This window comes from Struthio camelus, chromosome 1 (genome assembly GCF_040807025.1).
Source record: "Struthio camelus isolate bStrCam1 chromosome 1, bStrCam1.hap1, whole genome shotgun sequence".
Taxonomy (NCBI): Eukaryota; Metazoa; Chordata; class Aves; order Struthioniformes; family Struthionidae; genus Struthio; species Struthio camelus.
The window spans coordinates 158,486,026-158,508,239 of NC_090942.1; the positions used below are offsets into that span (position 1 = coordinate 158,486,026).

General features: G+C 40.7%; 2 protein-coding genes across 10 annotated transcripts in view; one reads left to right on the plus strand and one right to left on the minus strand.

Annotated features, from left to right (window-relative positions):
• Window positions 1-7,616, plus strand: part of CARS2 (cysteinyl-tRNA synthetase 2, mitochondrial) — a 43,656-nt gene extending 36,040 nt beyond the window's left edge. For all 7 annotated transcript variants that reach the window (XM_068927406.1, XM_068927378.1, XM_009666398.2 and 4 more), the window contains 2 exons: window positions 3,750-4,010; window positions 7,450-7,616. In XM_068927406.1, the coding sequence (XP_068783507.1) occupies window positions 3,750-4,010; window positions 7,450-7,524 (336 nt within the window). In that variant the 3' untranslated portion in view covers window positions 7,525-7,616. The remainder of the gene's footprint in view (window positions 1-3,749; window positions 4,011-7,449) is intronic.
• Window positions 7,617-10,914: 3,298 nt separating this feature from the next.
• Window positions 10,915-22,214, minus strand: part of NAXD (NAD(P)HX dehydratase) — a 51,165-nt gene continuing 39,865 nt past the window's right edge. For all 3 annotated transcript variants that reach the window (XM_068927350.1, XM_068927357.1, XM_068927342.1), the window contains exons 11-12: window positions 15,275-15,395; window positions 10,915-11,326 (exon numbers count right to left, since the gene is read on the minus strand). In XM_068927350.1, coding sequence (XP_068783451.1) covers window positions 11,176-11,326; window positions 15,275-15,395 — 272 coding nt within the window. In that variant the 3' untranslated portion in view covers window positions 10,915-11,175. The remainder of the gene's footprint in view (window positions 11,327-15,274; window positions 15,396-22,214) is intronic.

Sequence of the window (22,214 nt, forward strand, 5' to 3'; positions counted from 1 at the left end):
CACGTTGTGGAAATGAAAGTTTGAGGAATGAAGCAAAAAAAAAAGTTAGTGGTGGAGGCCTTTTACGTTGATACTACTATATATCTGTTGTTTTTTTTTTTCCCCCCTCGTTCCTCCTCTTTTTCACATGGTTGTTCCAGGCTGACTTTGATAAGCACATTAATATTTGCAGTCGTGAGCTGCACAGCCAGAGCTAGGGTTCGGCTCCTCTGCAGAAAGGCAGGGTGCCAGGAAAGGGGCTGCTCTCTTTTGAGCCAACGCAGGGTGAGGGGAGTAAAAGGTAGCACAGGGAGTGCTGCATGCTGTTCTGGGCTTTGGCGCCATGGGCCTGGGGCAAAAAGTCTTGGCACGACTTGGAGCGTGAAGGTAGTGGGAAGGGCTGTGGAGGGTCGTAGGCGTTGTGGGAGGGAATTAAAGCATGGTGCTGGGCAGGCAGTTGAAGACGTGGCAACGGTTGAAGGGATGGTGGTGGCTGAGAGCCTCCAAAAGGGGAGGGGAGATGAGACCTGAAGGCACGTGGCCTGGGCTGTGGGAGAGGGGGGTCACAGGGGGCCAGGCTGCGGGGAAGAGGCTGGGCTTTTGTTTCCAGCGTTGCCCCCGCTGGAAAAACATACCATATTCTTTAGTCCTTGAAAAGGTAGGACAAAATGAGAGAGATGTCTACAGCAAAGTACTGTATGGACTGAACGATAAAGACAAAGGCAATGTCCTAACAATATATGGAAGAGAAGCAGTTTAAGTGATGAAAGGTGTTGAAGACTAGCGAGCTGTTCTGTGCTTGTCTCCTGTAGGTTCATGACTCTGGAATTGAATGGAGGTTGAAAACTTACTTTAGAAAAAACTGTTCCACTAGAATTTCTTGGGGGGATGGGGAGGGGGAAGAGAATAAGAAAATATAAGTAACAATTTATTCATCCTTTGAGAATCAGGCACTGTATAGTAATAAATGCATGTATTTGCCTCTGTTTGTGGATTTTTAAAAGATTTCTTTCAAAACATCCATTGCATGTGATTTGGCTGTTTGTTACTCCTCACAACCCATGCATTTGTCCTGTTCAGTTTTCTGTGATATACTAAACACTTCTATTTGTGCATAAATTGGATGTAGAAGTCATTCCTCCGAGTTCTGTGCTGTCTGTACATTACTGAAGTAAGTGCCGTAATGCTTTTTTCTTTTTTATGTGCTGTGCTAGTTTTTTCCAGGGCATCAGGGTCAGCAGAAAACGCAGGTGTGAGGCAGACTTAGGAAAGGAGGAAGAATGTGTCAGATTCTTCTGTCGCTCTGCTTTTTTTCCACTCATTAAAAAAAAAGAAAAACAAAGTTAATTTCCTACTTGAGACAGCAGAAAAGTTTAGAAGGTCTGTGGGCTACCACAGACCAGCAAATAAAATGAACCAAGGGCTGTTCTCTGACCTTTATACCAGGTAGAACAGCTCAGCTCAGAGCCTGGCAGCTAACACCTTTGCTACCACCAAAACAAGGTGGCCACTTGCATGCAGCTTATCATGGGTGATTCCTGAACTGTCCGGATCCATGAACTGCCAGGCACACAGGTTGTCTGGAAGAGTGCTAGCTCACCTGGCCACTGCTACGCTAATGATTTAACATAGGGCTACTGGGACACAGTATTTGGGCCCTCTCTAGTTGGGTATGTGGATATAGCCTGTGATCTAGCCTGCTTTTAGGATGGGCGTCATCTCAGCTAATTAGCCTTATAGTCTAATGTAGCTGTCTGTGCTTCTGCAGTAGTCAGTGGAGAGAGACGGGTACCTCCAAAGGACAGTTCATCTCAGTCTGATGATTGCATAAAGTAAGATTAGCCTTCTGTCTTTCTCCATTGGCTAGAGAGGAAGCCTAGACAACCACAGGTAGGTAAGACGAATCCATCGTAAATTTCTAAAAGACATCACTAACGGGACATAGGGCTGGATGAATAGCTATCTCTTAAGCAGTCTTGCTAGTTACTGGGGAGTCTAGCTGATGAGCGAAAACCATCATGCCTGTTCAGAGCTGGTGAGCGAAAGTAAGGATTTTAGCTCTGCTGAAAAGGCAGGTATTCCAGGTGCAATAGAGAGCAAACAACTGATTCTCTTTGGGATAGGCAAGGACCAAATTTCCATATCAAACATGTTATGAGCCCTCTGGATTGGTTGGTACTACAGAAGAAGAAATTACTGATTGGGCCTGAGAGTCGATAAGATGTTTTACACAGAAATCAGATCGGTTCATGTTCTAACACTGTCCTTCCTTTTGGAGCTTCTTGCCCTTGTGTCATGAGGAGGTGCCTGGTTTGAACTGTGGCTGTGGTGTCTGTAGAGGCGTGCTGCTTATTCCCTCTCGCCATGCGTCTTTGGTCTACCTTCTGCATCGAAGAATTTAGCATGCTCTTTCCCCCTGTCCCAGGTTACAGTGGAACGTTTCAGGCATTTGCATTCATTACCTTCCTCAGTCTCATAAACTACTTTAGTATGTTTGCAGCCTTTTATGATTGTTCAGACCATTGAGCATCCCAAACTCTAGCCCTTACATAGTCCCCCTCGCCACCTCCTCTTTTTATTTGTTTGCTTCAGTCAGTGACCTCTGAAACTACTCCCTTTCAATTCCATCCTGCTGCTCTGTGACTCAACCCAGTCCCCCCTGGCTGTGATTACTCAGCTGCTCTTCTGCCCCCGGTCAAGTGTCACTGTCAGCTACTTCACCCTGTGGCACTGGTGTGCTTTACGTTGCACTCCTGCATTGTCTGCTCCCTCTCTTGTGTTTTAGTGATAAAATGCTGTGACCGCGTTTTCTTGATTGTTGTAAGTTTGTCCTTTTCCTCCGTGTTTAGGTTTTTGCCTCTAACGAGAAGCAGGAATGTTTTTCCTATTGAGAGCGAGCCCGTGAACCTCCCTGTTTCAGAGCCAATGACAAGTGTTTCTCCTCTGGTAGCACCTGAGCTTCTCATCCTAACAGCCATCAGCATGGGAGCTTAAGAATAGAGAGGCAATTTGCTTCCCACAGTGTTTACAGTCTAGACTCTGTCAAGACGCGATAGCGTAGAGAACTCTGAGGCTGCTCAAAAGAGGAGACGGCCAACTGACAGATAAGCATTTTGCACAGTGACTGTTTCTTAGTTGGTCCAGTTTTGCTGGATGGCTGAAGCTTCAGGAGAGTCAGATAAAGTTCTATAAATTGGGGTGGTTTTCCACAGGGCTTCAAGGTGCAAGGAGAAAGATTAGCCTAGGGATTTAAAGTGAAAGTACTTAATAGTTTTCCTTCTTTGCATTTCTTGAGGAGGAACTGGAGTTCAAAAACAGAATTAAGAGGCTGGTGTGCTCTCTAGCTCTTGAGAAATGTACAGCCCAGGGGCTGTCTGAGCTGGAGCCTGCATTTTCATTCTTGTCTGACAGCTGTTGCCAGGCCTTTCTTCCATTAATTTGTCTAATCCCTTTTTAAATTTATACATGCTTCTGGCATCCAGGAGGTTTCCTGTGGCAATGAGTTCCACAGTTGAATTATGCAGCATTTTGTATTGGTATGAGTACCCTTTACTATAAGAGTATCCTGAACTGCTTCGAATGTGCATACAATCACACTGTACTGTAACTTTTGTCCAGCATTAGTAGGGATTGTGGATGTTTTAATTATATCAGTATAGTCAAAGATGCACAACCAAGAGAAGTGAGAAGGCCTTAGTATGCACTACTGAGTTGTGATTGATTTTTAAATCATTTTCAAATGGTTTTAAAACAATGTGTTTGATTTATAGGTTACTCTGGAAGGAAGAAATTCAGCTATGCTCTCTAATGTGATTGATGAGCTTGTAAACTTCCGTATGAAGGTGCGTAATTACGCTCTTGCTCTGCCTGAAGCAACAGAAACTACACAAATGGAAGGTGCCATGGGATCAAAAGGACCAGAACAAGAACAGAAGGAAAAGAGACAGCAATTAATGCAGGAGAGAAAACCCCTCCTGGAGGCTTGTGACAATCTACGTCGAGACCTTGCTGCCTTTGGAATCCATATAAAGGTACAAGACAGTTACTGTCTTTGTGTGACTGTTAGTAATTTTTTTCTTGTTAAGACAGGATTTAATTTTGCCCTTCATGCTCTTTGTCAGCAGCTTTCAGTATTATGTCCTGCTCCCTGTATGACTGCAATAACAGGAGGCAGTAATTAAGCTCTTGCCTGATCGTACTGCTAGCCCTCTCTTCTGTTACCCCTCAACTACATGTCTCTGTGCAAAGCTATACCTACTTTTCCAATTACGAAGGGAGTATTATGTAGCCACTGAAAATCCCATCATGTTCAGAAATCCTTAAGTAGCCTGGGTTTAATCCAGAAGAAAGGCCAGGAGTAATGTATGCAGTTTTAAAAAGATTGCAGTGGAACTGAAAAGTAAACTGAGATGTGTTATGAAAACGTCACCTCTTCCCCATGTTCCCCCTCCAGAAAGCAGTGTTCTCACAAGAAAGCCTCTCCTTTCTTTGACAAATTCATTCCTAACTGCTTCTAATCCATAATTACTTTGCTTGATTCCTGTATGAGTCCTACTCTGCTTTCTACTTTTAGTCTCTTACTAATGCCACTGTTGTTTTCCTCTTTCATTGCCCCAACCATGTCTCCCACTCGAGAGAAATCCCTTCATTGGTTTACTGTCTCCTCCTGGTTTCAAGATGCTATGTTACCTTCTTTAATGGGTACTGCTTCTTCCAATTCCTCTTGCTTCACTGCCCTTCTCACCTCAGTTTTTGTTGATTCAGTGTTGCTCCTTATGCTCAGAATAATCCTCTGCGTTCTGCCAAGCATCCTTATCCCTCTCTCCAGTTCACGCTGTTCATTTTTCCCTTGCTCTTGACTTGAGCTGTGCATAGTTGCCTTGCATCATTTTACCAATGGGATTATAAAAAGTACAGTTATACCAAGGCATGACAGCATACATCTCCTTTAATTGCTGAATGTGAGAGCTGTCGTTTCTTAACACACCTATTAAAAGCAAGCATGAAATGTGGTCAGCTGTCTCATGATTTCACATAAAGGTGAGTGTGCTGATACAAAATGGGTTAAGGACCAAAGCATGCTGGTGGTGAGCTACAGCTGTGAAAGCAAAGAAAGACTGGGAAATTGGAACATCTGCTTCCTTAACATGTTTGTACATAGCTAAATCCTCAGCTCTGCTTATCTGTCAAGAAAGTTTCCAAATCCAAACAGAACTGCACTGAAACAAAGTCTCGGAGAAAAAGAATATCCCTTTTGATGTATTTGGCAAAACAGCTGCAGTCCCCTGCTCTCCTGAGAATTTCTTTGCTTCGTTTTGTTTTTGAAAGGATTTACAGCCATTTAATAACCTACTAGAAATTGGCCTTAGCCAGGATTCAGCCCCTTCAGTTTATTTCGGTTTTGATTTAATAGCCTGGAGCTCAACATAATCTGTCTCCTGCTTGTCCCAAGATAGTTTGTGCCTGAAGACCAGACATCATGGATGCATGCACACACATGCACAGTGTAGGTCCAAAGCTGAACTGCTTTCTTTGCTGCTGCCACCTAACAAGTGAAAGTATCTAAAGATCTGCTGTGAAGGTTGCCCAGATCTTGATTTTTACAGATCCTGGAAGAGTTCTGGAGAATGAGTGATGCAGCTCTGAATGTCCTTGCACATGTTCCCAGAGCACACGCTTGAAGAAACGCGGCCCCACAGAAAGCAGAGCCTGCGGAGCGGTCACTCTCACTGTGCCCTTGCTCTGCAGTTAAGGCATGCAGGGAGCAGGAAACTCAGGTTCTGGTCCCTGCTGTCAGGACTAATCACTTTATTATCTGCTGTGATTGTTTCTACAGTTTCTCTTAAGCAGTCCCAGAAGTAGTGCCTCTGGTCACGTAGCTGGCACGTGCTGCGGTAGTTTATCGCTAATGATGCTACCACATGTGAGAAGCAAGGGGTAGTATTATCAGCACTGCTCTTGGAGAAAGGGTGAAAAACAGCTCGGTGTAGGAGCAGATGTAGAAGCCGAGGTTCCTAATAAGGGACTAGGGTTTGACTCCATCCTTTGGCTGGCTGTAGGAAGCTCCCCGCTAAGTGCACAGAGGGATTTTTGGCCTTCCCTAATTTTTCCTGTGTGCTGTAGCAGGGATCCAACACCCTCTATTTCAGTACTTGGAGCTCCCATCTGGAGGCTCAATGTGGCAGCACCTAACTTGTGGGCATTTAAATCCTGTATCTCACTCTTGGATTCAAGCAGAAGGCTGGTGTTGCATTGCTGTAGTGTGGTCATACAAGATGTGGCAGCATGCGTTCTTCGTAAAGTAAAATCAGTAAAATATTTTACAGGATTTCTGTTTGTTATCACTGCAGCAATTAATACTGACAGCCTTAACCCTGTCCTTTCATTGTATGGCCTTGGTTCTGCTATGTTTATGTCCTATTTCTGAAGCAAGGGCCAACAACTCTGTTGAAAAGATGCAGCACTTTTGGAAAGACATTGTTGGAGAAAAAGGCCTGACAGGCACAGCACGTGAAGTTCCTCTTTTTGCCACGCTCTCAAAATTAAGAACGCTAGAGCGAAGTCAAGTTTCCTAAGGTGCTGCTCCTTTGCATCTCATCCTCTGCCTCCTCTCCTGACAGTACTTCAATTCCTTGCTCTGTCCTAAAGCTTCCCAACCTTCCTCTGGCCTCCTGTGTCCTCCACCTGTTTGTCTAGGCTGGGTGACTGGTCTGGGTTGGCTACTGCCAAAAATGTGATGGCAGCACAGTGGCTAACAGCTGGGTCCTATTTGCCTAGTAAGCAGTTGAGGAAGTAATTTGAATTGCTCTTTTTCTACCCAGCCACTGATTTTCATGAAACTTTTATGTACGCCATGATATGCATGCTCTAAGGCATCTGTTAACTTGATATCCCTCTATCGAATGTGGCTGAAGTCAGCCAGCAGCACGTTCCACAGTTAATGGACAGGAGGAAGACCAACAGAAGAGCAAATGAGCAGAGCTCAAATGAGCCTCGTTTCCATAGAAAGCCTGATGGATTTGGGCTGGTGGGAAAGGGTTGGCTACTCCAAGGTGAGTGGCAACCTAGAGAATGCTTCTAAATTAATTCAGTTAAAAATGAGCTTCAAAGAGAGGACACCATCTCCTTCAGGTTATAACTGTGCATTAAATGCAAGTTTATGTAAGATAATCTGTACTGTTAAGAGAAATGGAGTAATTAAATTTATGTATCAAAAGTTTTCACTTTAATATAAATACAATCCTGCATTCTCTTCCAGTCACTTTCATAAGTCAGAGCTCATTTAAAATTTTAGCATGTTAAACATTTGTTTTAAAGACAAAATATATTTAAAGACAAAAATGATCCAGACACATTTAGATCTATCTAGTATGTTGCAGGGTATACTGAACAGGATTTAGCCAGATACAAGTACCTGCATAATCTTAACTGCTAGGATTGACTCACTCACTCACTTACTTATTCTTACAGGACAGAACTGCTGTTTCAACCTGGGAAATTGTGGAAGGAGGACAAGTAGAGCAGAAGAATCAGAAAAAAAGCTGATCCTTCACCACTGGACATTTTTTTTTAATTGCAATTGCTTTTGGAACAGTTGTAAATGTTAAGAATTTCCAAATAAAATCTTCAGGACAGAATGGCTAACAAAGATGTAACATAATCTGAACGAAAATGCCCATGCTACTACTCAGTAAATGTAGGAACTTAGCTGTTATTTTGACTCTCAATTGGTCTGTATGAGGTGGAGGCTCCGCAAGCATCCAAAATACGCCGCAGCTCAGCAGCAGCAGTGTTGTCTAAAACATGCCTCAGTATATTCCAGTGCAGGAAATGCCTCAACCCTGATTGCTACATGGTCCGTATTTGCACATTCAGTGCCAGCTCAGCAAAACAGACCTAAAAAACAGAGGCGGAAACTTTATACCTGTCTCTGCAGGTGCGAACGCTTATTTTGAGGCTCACTAATTTAAACAATTACATTTTCTCAGGCATAGAAGGAGGTGACACTTCTAGCCTTGAAGTATTTCCACAGTGCAGTGTTGCTGGTTTGCCTCTGTGAAATCTTTAATGATATTAAGATGCTAACTGCTTACCTGTAAGACTTAATGTACATTTTAGCTAATGTACATATTTAGTTTACAATATTTTCAGTTTGCTTTTGCACAAAATACAGTGAGATTTCGCTAATGCTACAAGCACAGCAGGCTCAGGATCTATCCATCAGAATCGGACAGTAGTAATTAGTATGTTTAGTATATTACCTGTTTGGTTATTAATTAATTCCTCTCTCAGGTAAGTAACGTGCATGTATTTCATAGAGGTGAATGAAATCAACTGTAGCAGAAGCGTCCAAGACTACACAAAGGATCAAAGACAAGGGAAGGTCACCAGTTTGGATGAGTGTTAAGCCTCAGTATTGAAAATAAAATGGCTGTTTTACATTGAATGTTAAAATCCATACAGGCAAAAGCATGCCTTAAGTAAGTCACACCAAAGAACACCACAGAAGACTTTTTTGTTCTGTTTCCTTTAAAAGATGGGGTGGGTGCAGGGAGATGCCGAGAATCCTGCCTTCTATGTTAGAAGAGCTATATGCTATTGCCTGAGTTTGTGTGTGCTATATACTCTATCTGTCTACTGCTGCAAATACTTTAATGCTCAAATCAATTTGCGAAACGATGGGGAAAATAAGAACAGAGGCGGTGAAAATAGAGTTGCCACAAGTAATCAGTTCAGAAGGACAAAAGTTTTATACTACTAAGTAGAGAATAAAATCTGTAGTTGTGTTTTTGGTACCTTTGTGGTTACCACTACTCCAAAAGAAGGCAGGGGAACTCTTCATTCATTATGACCACCTAGGTCGATGCTTATTTGATACTGTTCCTATTTTAAATTTGTTACTGGCTGTATTGCTTACACCAGTAGTAAACTAGAATGAATGGCAAACATTTTCTTTCCAGAAGTTGGGTCAGTTTCTGTGGGAAATAAATATAATTGGAACACACCAAACAAAGTATACACCACAGTTTGTTTATTTGCTATATTTTTTTATTTCCTATGGAAAGAAACTGCTACATTTCCAGAATATTTTAAAATGAAATTGTAACAATTTGTATACATTGGCGAATAAACAAAGTTACAACTTTTGTGTAGCTTTAAAACCAACATGGTAGATTGAAATCTGTACTGATCTCAGTGACTTGATTTAGCTTTGCCTACAAATGCAGTTTTGAAACAATATCATTAATGTTCCAAATACAAAAATGCTAATTTTTTTTTTTTTAAGGAAAGTCAGTAGCTGTTTTAACTTTATGATTTTATTTAGAAGGACTCAGGCTTCTCAAATAGTTTAAATGGGAGAAACAATAGTAGCGTATTTTCCCCAAGGATGTAGACAGTTTACAAAACTGCTTAAATTAAACACTGAAAAATCCAGCTCTTATAAGTAGACAGTTGCTCTAATCTAAAAAGTCGGTGAACCCTCATAGATCAAAATGAGCAAATATTTAAAAACCTATTTTAAAAATAGGCAACTAGTTTAAAAAGAAAAACAAAAATGCATTGGGGTGAGGTAGTAGTCACAGTGCATCCAGAAGTATTAATTATAAGGGCAGGAGGGAAATAGTCAGAGCAGCCTTTCTGATTTCAGATTTTTTTTTTGTGGGAAGCTATTGCACAGTGGGAAAATGCAATCTGACTAGTATGCATGACACTAGCGTCTAATGTGGAATTAGATCACTGGAACAATGGTTGAAATGACTATCTAATATCTGCTGTAATAACTAGACACTTCATATGCTTGTTCCTGTACTCCAGTTTAGAGGACGTACACTCAGAGCTAGACTGTAGGTTTAAGTGGTTGTACTACCCACTTCCAGACTTTTACAGAAATTTCTGTAAATGTACTTTGAATGGATGTGCCTCTCACTCAATACTGGTTCAAGCCCTATAACCTTAGACTGAATTTCCAAAAATTTAAGAAATAATATTGTGCAAAACCCCACCCAACTTCCTTTTTGTATCCAACAGTCATCAGCTCTGCCAACCAGCCAGACACAGCCATGACACTAAAAGTGCTGTCTTGGTGTTGATAACGGTAAGAGCAAAAAGCCTCTAAACCCAGTTGCTGCAACTCAGAGCTCAAGCCCCTACCACTGTTTTCGTATTCCTACCTTCAACTTGCAGTAAATGACTGACTACGTACACTTAAGATTGTGCAAATATGTGCAGCTGTCTGCTTTTTGTTTGTTCAGTTAATGTGCTGCTGGTTGACAAATAGCCACATATGCACATGTACACCGATGTTCTCAGAGCTCTAGTTCAGCAGGTAATATGCATTATAACAGCACTTCACTCTTCCATTATCACTGAGAAGTTGACCAGTTCCGTTAGGTATCACTAAGTTTCTCACCACACCTAGTACCAACATCTCTAAATGATAATTTCACAAATTTTATCATATTCAGTTATAGTGAGTTGAGAGCAGCTGAAGAAATATAAAGTTAAGAGCAATAATTGTTTAATGCTAATGTACCTATAGTATGCCCTTATTCTGCAGTGGGATAATTTTTTTTTCAAAAAAACAAGCCATATTGCAGGAGGAGCGTATTGTCCACATGAATGCTGCCTGTGGGACTGGACAAAAGCAGCTAATTACATTCAAAATCTAAAGCGACTCTCATGCATTCCCTTTCTGAAGAGGCTTGGTTTTTTTTGTTTCTTTGTTTGTAAGTGAATCTATTAGCATGGCAAAAAATTAAGTGCAATAGCTAATTCTAGATGTACAGTATAAATGAAATCATGACAACCTTGGTGCGAGCCAAGAAATTCAATTGAGCTGGTGGAAGTTTTACTTTCATCTAAATATCAAGTGCATTTTTTTTTGCAGTTCACACTTCAGTTATTGCTCAATTACTATGAAAAAGAACAGAGGAATACTTTCAGTTTAGTTTTATTATATTATAACAGATCTGCAACTACAGCTTATTTCAGCCAAAACATTTTTGTATTCCAAACTCTTAAAAAATATCTACATTAATCATATTTTTCTATTCTTAAAAAAAAAAAAAATCTACCTAGCATACCAATGCTGCTACAGCACTTGAAAAGGGTGCATTACTTATGTAAATTCTACTGTAAATGTAATTATTCTTGCAGTCATTGTTCTTCCTTTTCTTCCTGTCTGCTGCTTTGGCTTCAGGTTTCAAAAAGTTTGTTAAAAGCTGTTCCAACTTCTGAAACCATATCAGAGGCAGTCATTGAACGTCCAAATTTTTGAAAGGCTTGGTTGTTACATTGCCTTGTAAGAGAGCAAGCTCCAAATGCAGCCACTAGAAACGGATTTTGACTAAAAGGAAAAAAAAATAATTATAAACAAAATCTGAACTTTTTTTTTTCTAAAGCAGTCTTGTGCAATTCCTAAGGCTAGAAATACAATAGTAATAGGAGAGCTGCAGGTGACCTCAGGTCAACTGAAATACACGGTATGGTGGCCTATAATTCAGCACTGACTTCACTTGCATGCACAAAGTTGGCTACTACACTTCTGGGATTCTCCAGTCCCTCTACTTTTGCTGCCATAGTGGACATAACCTGTGGACCCATAAGTGTTTGTCAGCATTTTATGGAAGGTCTTTTAAGTAAGATTCTTGTATTGCAAAGCATCTTTGGCTGAATTTTTCTAACAAATATTTCCCTTCCCACGGCACAGCACATGACTGGATGAGAAACAATACCACGGCTGAAGGATGCAAAAGAAAAATACACTTGTTAAAAATGGATAAACAGGTTAAACAGGTGTTCCACGTCTAGTTTTACCTATATAAAACCTCTTCCTTTCTGTCAGAGGGATACTAAAGTCTCACCTAGCAATCTTTTAACTCCCTTTCCTTCCCTCTCGTTGAGTAACTTGGTTTAGTTTTATACGGCCGGGGGAGAACGGGGACAACCGGCAGTTGCTGCTCAACAGGCAGTGCAATAGTCACTGCTCTGGGGCAGGAGAGCATGGCCAACATGTAGCTTCAAGCCCTCTTTTGCCTCCCACAAAAATGAGTCTCTTCCATGGTGCTCTGAGGTCCGGCACACATCCTTCTTCCCCAAGAAGAGCCTAGGCGCTTCTTTGGGATGGGCCTGAATCCCTTAGGCAGCTGCACTGGTGTAAGAGTGCTTAAAAATGGGGTGGCTCAGGCAACTCTGTCCCCCCCATTTCAGGTGGCCTACAAGAAATATACTTTTCTTTCTCTGTTGCCTTCTGCTTTAACTTCTTAATTTCCTGTCAGCACAGGCAACGGAGGGGGCCTGGTCTCAGACAGCGGTGGGCTCAGGGACCACAAAGTTGGTCCCTTACACAGTCAACAAGATGATGCATAAATACCCCAGTGACTGCCTTTGAGGGTCGTTGTATTTTGTGAGATCATCTTCAAAGGGGTGCAGACGACAGCAGAAATTAAGGCACATTCTCCTGATGCCCCACTACAACATATTTAAGCGCTACCAGTGACGGTGGTGCTGAGCTGCCTCCCCTGAGGCACCTTCTCACAGCCCAGGCTGGGGGAAGCCGTTTCTGCTGCCCTTATGACACCAGAGCAGAGTCAAACAACTGCAGAATAATTAAGCGTTTAGCCCTGGGTTTTCGCTGCTGACAAACTGCACAGAGCTCAGTCCAGGCTGGGTTACAGCTAGCCACAAGTCACCGAAGATCTACTGATCTCTATGCAAAGTAACAGTTTTGTGAAAGATCACTAAAGCATAGGCAAAACAAAATGTGGGTTTAAGCTTAGGTGTTACTACGGCAGCTTCTTTTCCCCGAAAACATCAACTTCATACACTCATCAAGGTGCAGGAATGAACATTTAAGCCATCTCACAATCCTGCATGCCCAAATACTGCTCTGAAACAAGAACTGTGCATAGATTTTTGGGCTAAAGACAGCTTAAGGTTTGGCACCTATTTCTGAGGCTACCACGTAACCAGTTGATTACATACCATGTTCCATCACTTAGCATTCTGCCTATTTACTAAAGTGAATCCTATATCCTATACCATTAGGACCCTTGAAGGCCAAAGCAATCTTAAACCTATTTAAAGATCTTCCTCCATACAAATCCATTTTGAAACAACCCAGCCAGTCACAAGCGTGGGAGGACTAGCCGGACTGCCTATAGTGCAATCTAGCAGCTGAGGCCCTGAGTCACCCAAGTCAAACAGCTCCTCCTTTCCTGGAGCGCGCAAGATAAGAAAAGCATCACAGGTTTTTGAGAAGGGTCACCACAACACCACCACAGTAGGCACAACGTAGTGCTGATGCCAATTAGATTCTCCCACTTTACCTACAAAGTAAAGGAGTTCTGAGGGGACTGTCTGAAAAAGCTACAGGAGCCCAAACCAGGAGAGCAGCACCAAGACATCTTGGAAAACACGAGCTACGTTTCACTCTCCAAAGATCCAGTCTGTTGTACTACATGCAAAAATGAAGTCACAGTTACTCCTTTAGCAGCAGCTGCAACTTCAGACACGCAAACAAGCCTGGTTTCATTTTTCGTTCTGGGTACGTCAAACTTCTGAGCATATTTAAGTCTGGTTCAAATGGTCCCTCATTCCTACTGGGGGACGCAATACTGTGCTCTTAACAGTAACACAAGCACAGATCAGGTAACTCCCATGGATGCATGCATGCATCTGCATTTGGCATCTGAAAGATTACAACACACCTCTTCATTCCTGTAATGGCAGCAATAAATCATACCGTTAAACGAAAAGAACCACCACCAGAAAAAGCAGACAAATTATGGTGAGCAAAATGCAAACTTAGAACAGAAAAGAAAGAAAATCTGAAAGAAAGTGTCAAATGTTCAGGAATATAGAAAAAATTAATTGGAAAGCCTACGACAGAACTGAATTAAAAGGAGAAAGGGAACAAATATAGAATATAAATTAATATAAAACATTACATAATTCTTAGTTTATATTCTGAGAACAAGGAGATGATCATTACATTCGGAATTTAACAAACTAACTAGAGAAAGATGAAAATGGGAGCAAGGATCTGATGATTGCTGCAGACAGCCACACTCAGTGGCAAACCAACAAGACAAAACTCAGACGCACAAAGAATTGGATAGAAGCTCTAAAAACAAGAGCCGCAACAAAAACAGTAAGTCAGCCATATGCCTTAGCTTGAATACTGGGTTCAGCCCTGGATATCTTCTTTCAAAACAAATATGCCTGAGATTGAAAGGATTCACAAAGAAACGAAAAGATACCTAGAAAAAGAGAGACACTGCCATATGAGCAAATAACGAAAAGAAAGCCTTGGGAAGAAACAAATAATAAAATGGTAATATCAAAACAAATGTTTTCAGCCAAGAAACAAAACACTCCAAATTGACTTCTCACATAATCTGTGATATCATATACTAAAAAACTAGAGGAACGTACAATCAAACTAAGAGCTAACATATTTAAAAGTTATACGGAAACATCTTTTTACTTGGTGAACTACTTCTGGATTGACAGACATAATAAATTATTGACAGCAAGAGTGAAGCAAGAGTTGTTCTTTTTTTAAACAGGAGTATTTAGAGTAAGGAGAACATCTACAGCTCATTACTTACTGGGAACAGAGACTGTTGTTACTCCCTGACTGCTCGTGCCAGGGTTCTTTTCTGATTTTCTTTAAAGCAGCTACTTTCACAGAAAAGTTACAGGACTATACGGACCAACTAGTCTGATAGGGATTGACATAATTTAACAAGAGAGCCAACAGTGCAAGTCTGCTTTACATATGAGCAAACTGGAACGCTGCTTGTCCCTTTAAGTAGTCGCCCTCTTTGAAATGATATTTTATTTGCAAGTCTCAGCTTATATGACTTACTGGACTCCTTAGCTATAATGCAAGATAATTCACCAAATTACAGAAACAAAACTAAGTGACACATTTTTGTAATACAGATATATTACTACCAGTGACTGCCACTCACTTAGTTCTCATACTTTGTGCCTAGATTCAATTATTTTGAAAATATAGATCCCATACAAAAGTGTCCTTGGAACTGAGCCACATTCATATTCGTCTTCTGTCTCAAACTTGGAAGATGTTAGATTACTGAAAAATTTGTCTTATTAAAACTGGAACTATTATAATGAGTGCTCCAGAACATACACTTTAAGTAGTACATGTTTACCTTAGTTCTAATTACTCCCATTTCATTTGGAAATTTCTATACAGATCTACAACAGTTGACATAGGGAAACACAGATTGACAAAAATTAAGAAGGTATTAATTAATATTCATACCCATTTGTTTTTTCTGCTCCAGCAAGAAACGCCCAGTGTGCTAAGACTCCAAGAGAACCAGAAAGGAGGTCCCCCTGTCCACCACATCTCCGGCTGCTTCCTTCGTGACTGCATACAAGCACTACGAACAAACAAACCAAAACCAGTCATGTTCATTTTTCCTTTGTTTACAATGACACCACCACAGCTGCAAGGGCTGATGTCTGAAGAAACCCATAGAAAGCAGCATGGGCTGAAACATACTGTCCTTAAAAAACAAAAATACATTAGCATTTAAAAAATGCTTTTCCAATCACTTTTCAATCCTTTATGAATAACTTCTCACAATGTATATACCTTATTTTTTCCACTTTACTCTGTCTGCACAGAAGACTCAGTCACTAATCAATTTAGTGAGTCATGTTTACGTAAACTATTGATACTGCCATAGAGTAAGCATCAGCCTCAAACTAGACCAGATACCTCTACTAAGCCATTGTACAAATACAGCTCTCCGGAGTCTCTGACCTTCAGAGTTTACAAACATAAGACAGGTGTTTTACAAAGAGCAAATGCAGAAAAATACAACTAAGAAACCCCAAACCTGCCACGCGCATCAGAAAAAGTTCACTGAAAGTAGCCTTTCCTTAGGCTTTGTAAAAGCAATATGTAAAATTAGACGTCTTTTTTTTTTTTGTTTTGTTTTTTGCATATCAACAATGTCGTGAGTTTGCATGTATGTTTCTGTCAGCAGTATCACTGTGGATAGGCTAGACCAGAATATCAGATGTTGCATTTCTACTTTGAATATCCAAAGGTTCTTGGTGAAACTGACCTCTTTGTGGAGCCTAAACTATGAAGGACATGGAAACGGTTTCACTAAATTTAATTCCCTCGTCCTCCACTAGCAACAAGCCCAAGGAGGAAGTCATAAGGATACCTAAAGCACACAAAAAGAAAATAGCATCAATTCTATTACCCTTCTCCAAACTGTCTTGTGAGTATGAATCTATCCTTAGCTTTCCTTCTTACTGACTTTGAAGAAAAGCTTGAGGAACTTAACTTTCCTCTCCTAGCAAAAAGGAAGATCTGGTAGTGTAAATGGCGGCCAAGTCGTGATCCTTAGCATCTCAGCTGCTAGGGTCTCAGGTCCAGGAGTACACAAACAATCCTTTCAAATAGGAGAGCAGTGCCTTGGGACAACAGCTCCTACTTCAGTTTTTTGAAGTTCCTTAGGTGGGGTTTCTCCAAGATGTATGACTAGTGCAGCCCAGGTGGCACAGAGGGAATATTAGTCTTATTTTTTTATTCAAAAGGAACCATGACTTTCAGATAATGGAAAAATATGCAAGAAAAATGAAGGACATGCAGGTAAACCTGCTTAAAAAGCAAGATGTAAAATACTACTTATCACAATCAAACCTTTTCCAGCTGATTTGCATAGTTCATTTCTGCTTTTTGTTACTGAGTGCAGCAAAGAATTGTACTTCATTTCTGTCTCCTACCAGTTCTTCCAGCAGTAATTGCTGGGCTCATCAGGCCAGGCAGTTGTGCGTTTTTGCTGCCACTGAGAGGGCAAAGATTCATTAGTCACTATGAACACAGCAGATACCACTGCAGTGTTCCCAGCAGTTAATTTTCCCAATCAGTCTTCTCCGCTCCCCACCCCCAACCCCGAATTAAGATTCTGGATGCGTTTCTCAGTGAATAGTAGTTAATGTCAAACTTCACAAGTGCAATGCTTTTCCGAGTTAGCTATTTGAAAAAGGTACGTCTTTTTTCTTTTCTTTTTTTTTTTCTCTTTTTTTTTTCTTTTTTAAATACAGTGCATTGGAGAAATCACCTCTAATTCTGCTACTTTGAAGATGGTATCTCTCAGGATTTTCACTTTGAGGTCTTGAACTCCTGGCAGGAGGCAGGATGGAAATCCTCTGTTCAAAAGCTTTGGGGCCTTCTGATTGACAGCTGAGCACAAGCCCCTGCTTATTAGCTGTATGTCACCATCTGCCACTATTCTGTAGCCCCACAACCTTCCAGTCAGTTTTGAACTGTATAGGAAAGCAAGAGCTCCTCAAACTAGGCCAATTATAAAACCCTGCTACAAAAAAGTGGCCTTTTGTTTGTGTATGTGTGTCTGTGTGGGTTTTTTTTGTTTTTAAAAAGTCTCAAATATGTGCAGACTAACTCACAGGCAGCAACAAAAGCAGACCCTTTTACTGTGCACAGAGATGCTGGAAAACAAATCCACGCAATAGCTTCAAAGAAGCAGAATTACAGGAAATTCACTTGAATGAAGGCGAGAGGTATAACGCTTGGAGAATTCTGCACAGAGGCTCAGTTCCTCAAAGAACATCTCAAAATAAAAAGGATGATGAACATTACAACAGGCAGTGTGAAAAGCAGCGGAAAAACTTTTGTGAACAATAGCCACTGTTAAGAGCTTTTAAAATAAAAGGAGGAACTGCATACAACCCCCCAAGGCAATCCGGCACGCTGCCAAATTCGCAGAGGACAAAGACTTCATGATGCTTTTCCCAACGTTTTCCCAGAACAATAAAACGAAACTGCTGTCTTCCCCCCACACACCAACCCAGCATCCCCTACTAGATGTCTGCGACCCACTGGCTGGATCAAGCAGGTCTTCAGAGACCATGGGACTGACCTCCTCCTATGCTGCACTGAGCAGCGACAACCCATGGCAACTTTTCAAGACTGTTATTAGATGGGCATGACTGAATAGTTGATGATGATGCAGAAAAGACAGACATTTCGTTTTCCTGGGAAGGAGAATGACATATTTACACGAGGATTAAGTATTTCTCAGTCCATTGCTCAGTGAGGTAACACCACATTAAACTAATGACGAACCCTTGAATCAAAAGGCCTAGAAAACTTGACTCTTCAAATTCTAGAAGAGCTGAGGAGATCCAGGGGACTGAATCTTGAACAACAAGGAAACTGCCCAGACTGAGATGGCCATGATGTGTCCAAATTGAAAGAGAGCAATTGGGGCCACTTTAGGTCAATTAGTCTGACATCAATCCCAGCCAAAAAAAAGGAGAAGTTCATCTATAGTTCAACTGGCCAGAAACACAACCAATGCCAGTCAAATTGGTTGAGCAGGGGAGGGGGCTGTTTTGTTTTTTGTTTTTATACGTCTTGGCAACCAAATCTGGCGTCATTATTTCACAAGGTGATGAGTTGGAAAAAATAGCTAAGTACATTTATTAGTTAGACTTTTAAAATGCCATACAACTTTCTGAAAACAAACAAACAAAAACAAATCCCTAGCAGTTATGCACGAAGCACATATGAACCACAACAAGAAACGGCTAGCTCAAATAAAAACGTTATCACTCACGAAATGACTAATTAAATACAGCAAGGGAGATCTGCTACAGTCAGAACAACCACAGCCCTGTGCAATCGTTTCCAATGTAAGCTTAATCATTAAACTGCATGGGTTTTGCAGACGCACACAAATGCTGCCAGAGCTGTATGCAACAAATACATCCCAGCCATATAGAGTCACCCGCGCTTCTTGCTTACCTAAGTCCATTAAAACAATTTGCACTGAAATACGAGTGAAACAGAAACAAAAAAATGAAGGTTATCATAGTGACAGAATCCTGGAAAGCAAAAACTCAAAAGAGTTTTAGGTTATAATATACTAAACAATTCCAAACTCTGCCCCAGACTTCTTGGGGAATTATGGACAAGTCATTTAGTAGCTCTAAGCCTCATATATTTCAGGCCATAAAATATGATATCATCACTCCTTTTTCAGCATGCCTTGGAGATAAGATAAACATTCGCATTTGGGGAAGCATTCAAACTGTGACATCATGCTTAGCTACCACTGCCAACAAGTTTTAAAATAAAGGAGCTCTCAATCCAAACTGTGCTGGCAGATCAAAACCCAAAAGAATGACACATGGCTATTGTGCATTTAATTAAAAAAAAAAAAAGCCTTTTATGTAACTGAAAATAGCTGGTCTCTCCTTAAATTAAAAAAAATAATAATTTAGTAGTCTTGCTGAGATCAAGTACTGTGAGTTAACAAGGAAACGTTAATTCAGATAAGGCTATACGCAAGGCAGTCTTACTTACAAAGCGAGCTTCTAAACACATATTACTGCCAGAAAACCAAATGCCCTTTTACCGCAAAAAGTAACATATGTCCACATGTTCTTGATTTACAACGTTCATAATAGTGAACAAAACAGAGATTAATTTTGATGTTTTTATTTAGATCATAAAATGTGAAATACGGGAAAGCTAGGTAAGACTAAACACTTAATACTGCTGACAATAAAGAAGGCTGACAATCCTAAGTGAAATACCACATTTATTGAGGCTGCAGACCAAAAGACAGCCCGCAGATTATGGTTTTATACCGAAATCCTGGATGTCCTAAACAGGCTCTCTGTACTTGTTTCCCTCCATCCACAAAGCGGGAGTAATTACATTTATCCATCTCTTAAAGTGCTCAAGGATCCACGCACGAAAGGTACAACATTCTGACTTCTGCTATGATCCAACTAGATTAGTTAGCTAACATCGGCTATCCCTCAGCACAACAAATAATCCCATTTTAATTAAAAGGCTTAAGGTTACCACTTCTATGCAAAACAACATAGCTATCAAGTACCATTTTGCTTCATCAAATGCCAGATTCAGGTTTAGACCATTACCAGAGCTTAACTAAAAGCTCTGATAAACCATCTCTGGTTTATCATCTTTTACTGATAAACCATCTCTGACCTGGCAGCTACTCATACTAGTAGAAATTTATCTTTTTCCTTTTGCAAGTTAGTTCACAAAAGTACATAGCTGGAGACTGCGGACTCCCAGAAACATGAACCTGAGTGAAAAAGGACAACAAAGCCAATATTAACGATAAGGGCTGGAGAAATCACTCAACTCACGTGGAAAACGTAAGCTGGCTTTCATATAAAGGGTGTTTATACTGTTGTACTCCCTAATCACACTTTTAAAACTTAGATAGGTCCTTGAGTGTGAGACACTAGGCAACTTAAACGAAAGGAAAAAAAAAAAATTCAAGTCTTATTTTACTTTTCTTGGATACGTGCAAGAGCCAGCAGATGACAAGTGGGGCAGAATAACGTCAGGGAGACAAAAGGCTGGGCTGTGCATGCAACGGAGAACATAGATAGCACTGTGGACGGGAAGCGCAGCCTCCCTGTTTTGCTCAGTCTGCAGTAGAAGCGCAGCCGAAGGTACTGCCTCCAAGTTAAAACAAAGGCAGAATCTGCTGGGCAGCTGGACACCATAACAGCTTTTATCTAAGTGAGAGTGGGACTGGCAAGCACTGAATAGCTTCCTCTCCACTTGTATAGGGAATGAAAGGCTGAAATTATAAGCACTGCTTGGGGATTTATGGAAATGGCTAGCTTTTTACCCCATATTCAGTAGCAGACACTCCCTCTCACACGCTTCTTTGCTTCTCTTGACCATAGCTGCAGCTGGGCAACAGAAGAGAAACTATGTTTGGCTACTGGCTCCAGGTAAAAGTAGTTACAGGCAGCTGCTGGCTGGTTACTCATAAAGACTGCCTTTTGGAGGGGAGAGGAGAGGACAAACACAGGTGCCAGTGAAAATATAGAAAAATTCATTTTAAAATAATAAAAAATAAACTAAAGACACACCAAAACATCCTACTTCAAGGACCTAACCAAGTTTTAAACATGTTAGGCACTAAGATTGGTATAACCACACTTTATTATTGACCAGTTCTCCAAAGAACAATAAAAAGAAAACCTTGGAGAGCTGTGCCATAGTGAATAAAAGCTGACTTACCTTTTACCTACAGGTTGAGTACTCATTTCTACCCTGGTCAGTGATGGCACTGATATCACCTACCAAGAACACGGTGAAGCTCATCTTTGTAGAGCAGGGAATCAACAACTGTAGACCAAGCTATAATGTGAAATTGCAAAAGGAAAGAGAAAAACGGTATATAAAAATTTTAAATCTTGCTGATTACAGGGCAGTTGGCAGGTCATATCTGAAACTGAGACAAATTTTAGAAAGGCCTCCTTTGTAGTAGAGGATTGTTACTGATTTCACAAAGGCCACATAGGTGATTATATACTGACTTTAGAGCCATAAGGAATGATTTTGATCATCTAATCTGATCTTCTATAAAAACAAACCTCACAAGCATCTGCAGAGTTTACGGTTTAAGAATCTATTGAAGTTCTAGGTATGTTATTCTCATAGCTAATTTCTTTGACCGTTAACAGGATCTGCCTTACTTTTAATCTGAATTTTTGAAGCTTTCGTATGCAATCAGAATTCGTTGTGCCAGTTTGCTTAGATTACAGAGCTACCTACTGACAGGAATCCTCCACCAAAACCTGCACTTTTAGCCCACTATCAAATCACTTTATAACCTTCTTGGTCTTAAACTAATTCTACTGAATTCCCTACAGTCATGTGAATATTCGTATTCTGAAAATCACCACTACAATCATTATAAACTAAAAACGAACCAAGTCACAGCTTTTCATGCTGCAAAATTCTGCATCCTCAGAAAGCCTCCCTTCCACAACAGCCAAACACACAACACTAAAGCTACATAGTCAAACTTGCAATTTCTGCTTTTTCTGTCGCGCATTCAGACTTAATTTTTCAGAAATTATGCACAAATTATATTCCTCAAGGAGAAAGTGTAAAAGTGATATCTAGAAACTGCAGTATTAGTGTGATAAGCACATGAGCTCAAGCAGGAAATGTCTGAAAGAAGGTAAGGCTTAAGCACTACAGACGGATGATGACATGAAAAATAAAAGGCAACAGGAGTACACAGATCATTTCATAATTATGTGATTGTGCTCAGAGGACATTGGCCTGATCCAATGATCTGGGTTTCCCTCATACTGGAATCATCATGTATGTTGTCTCAGCTGAAAAAAAAAAAATGACATCAGATCAAAAG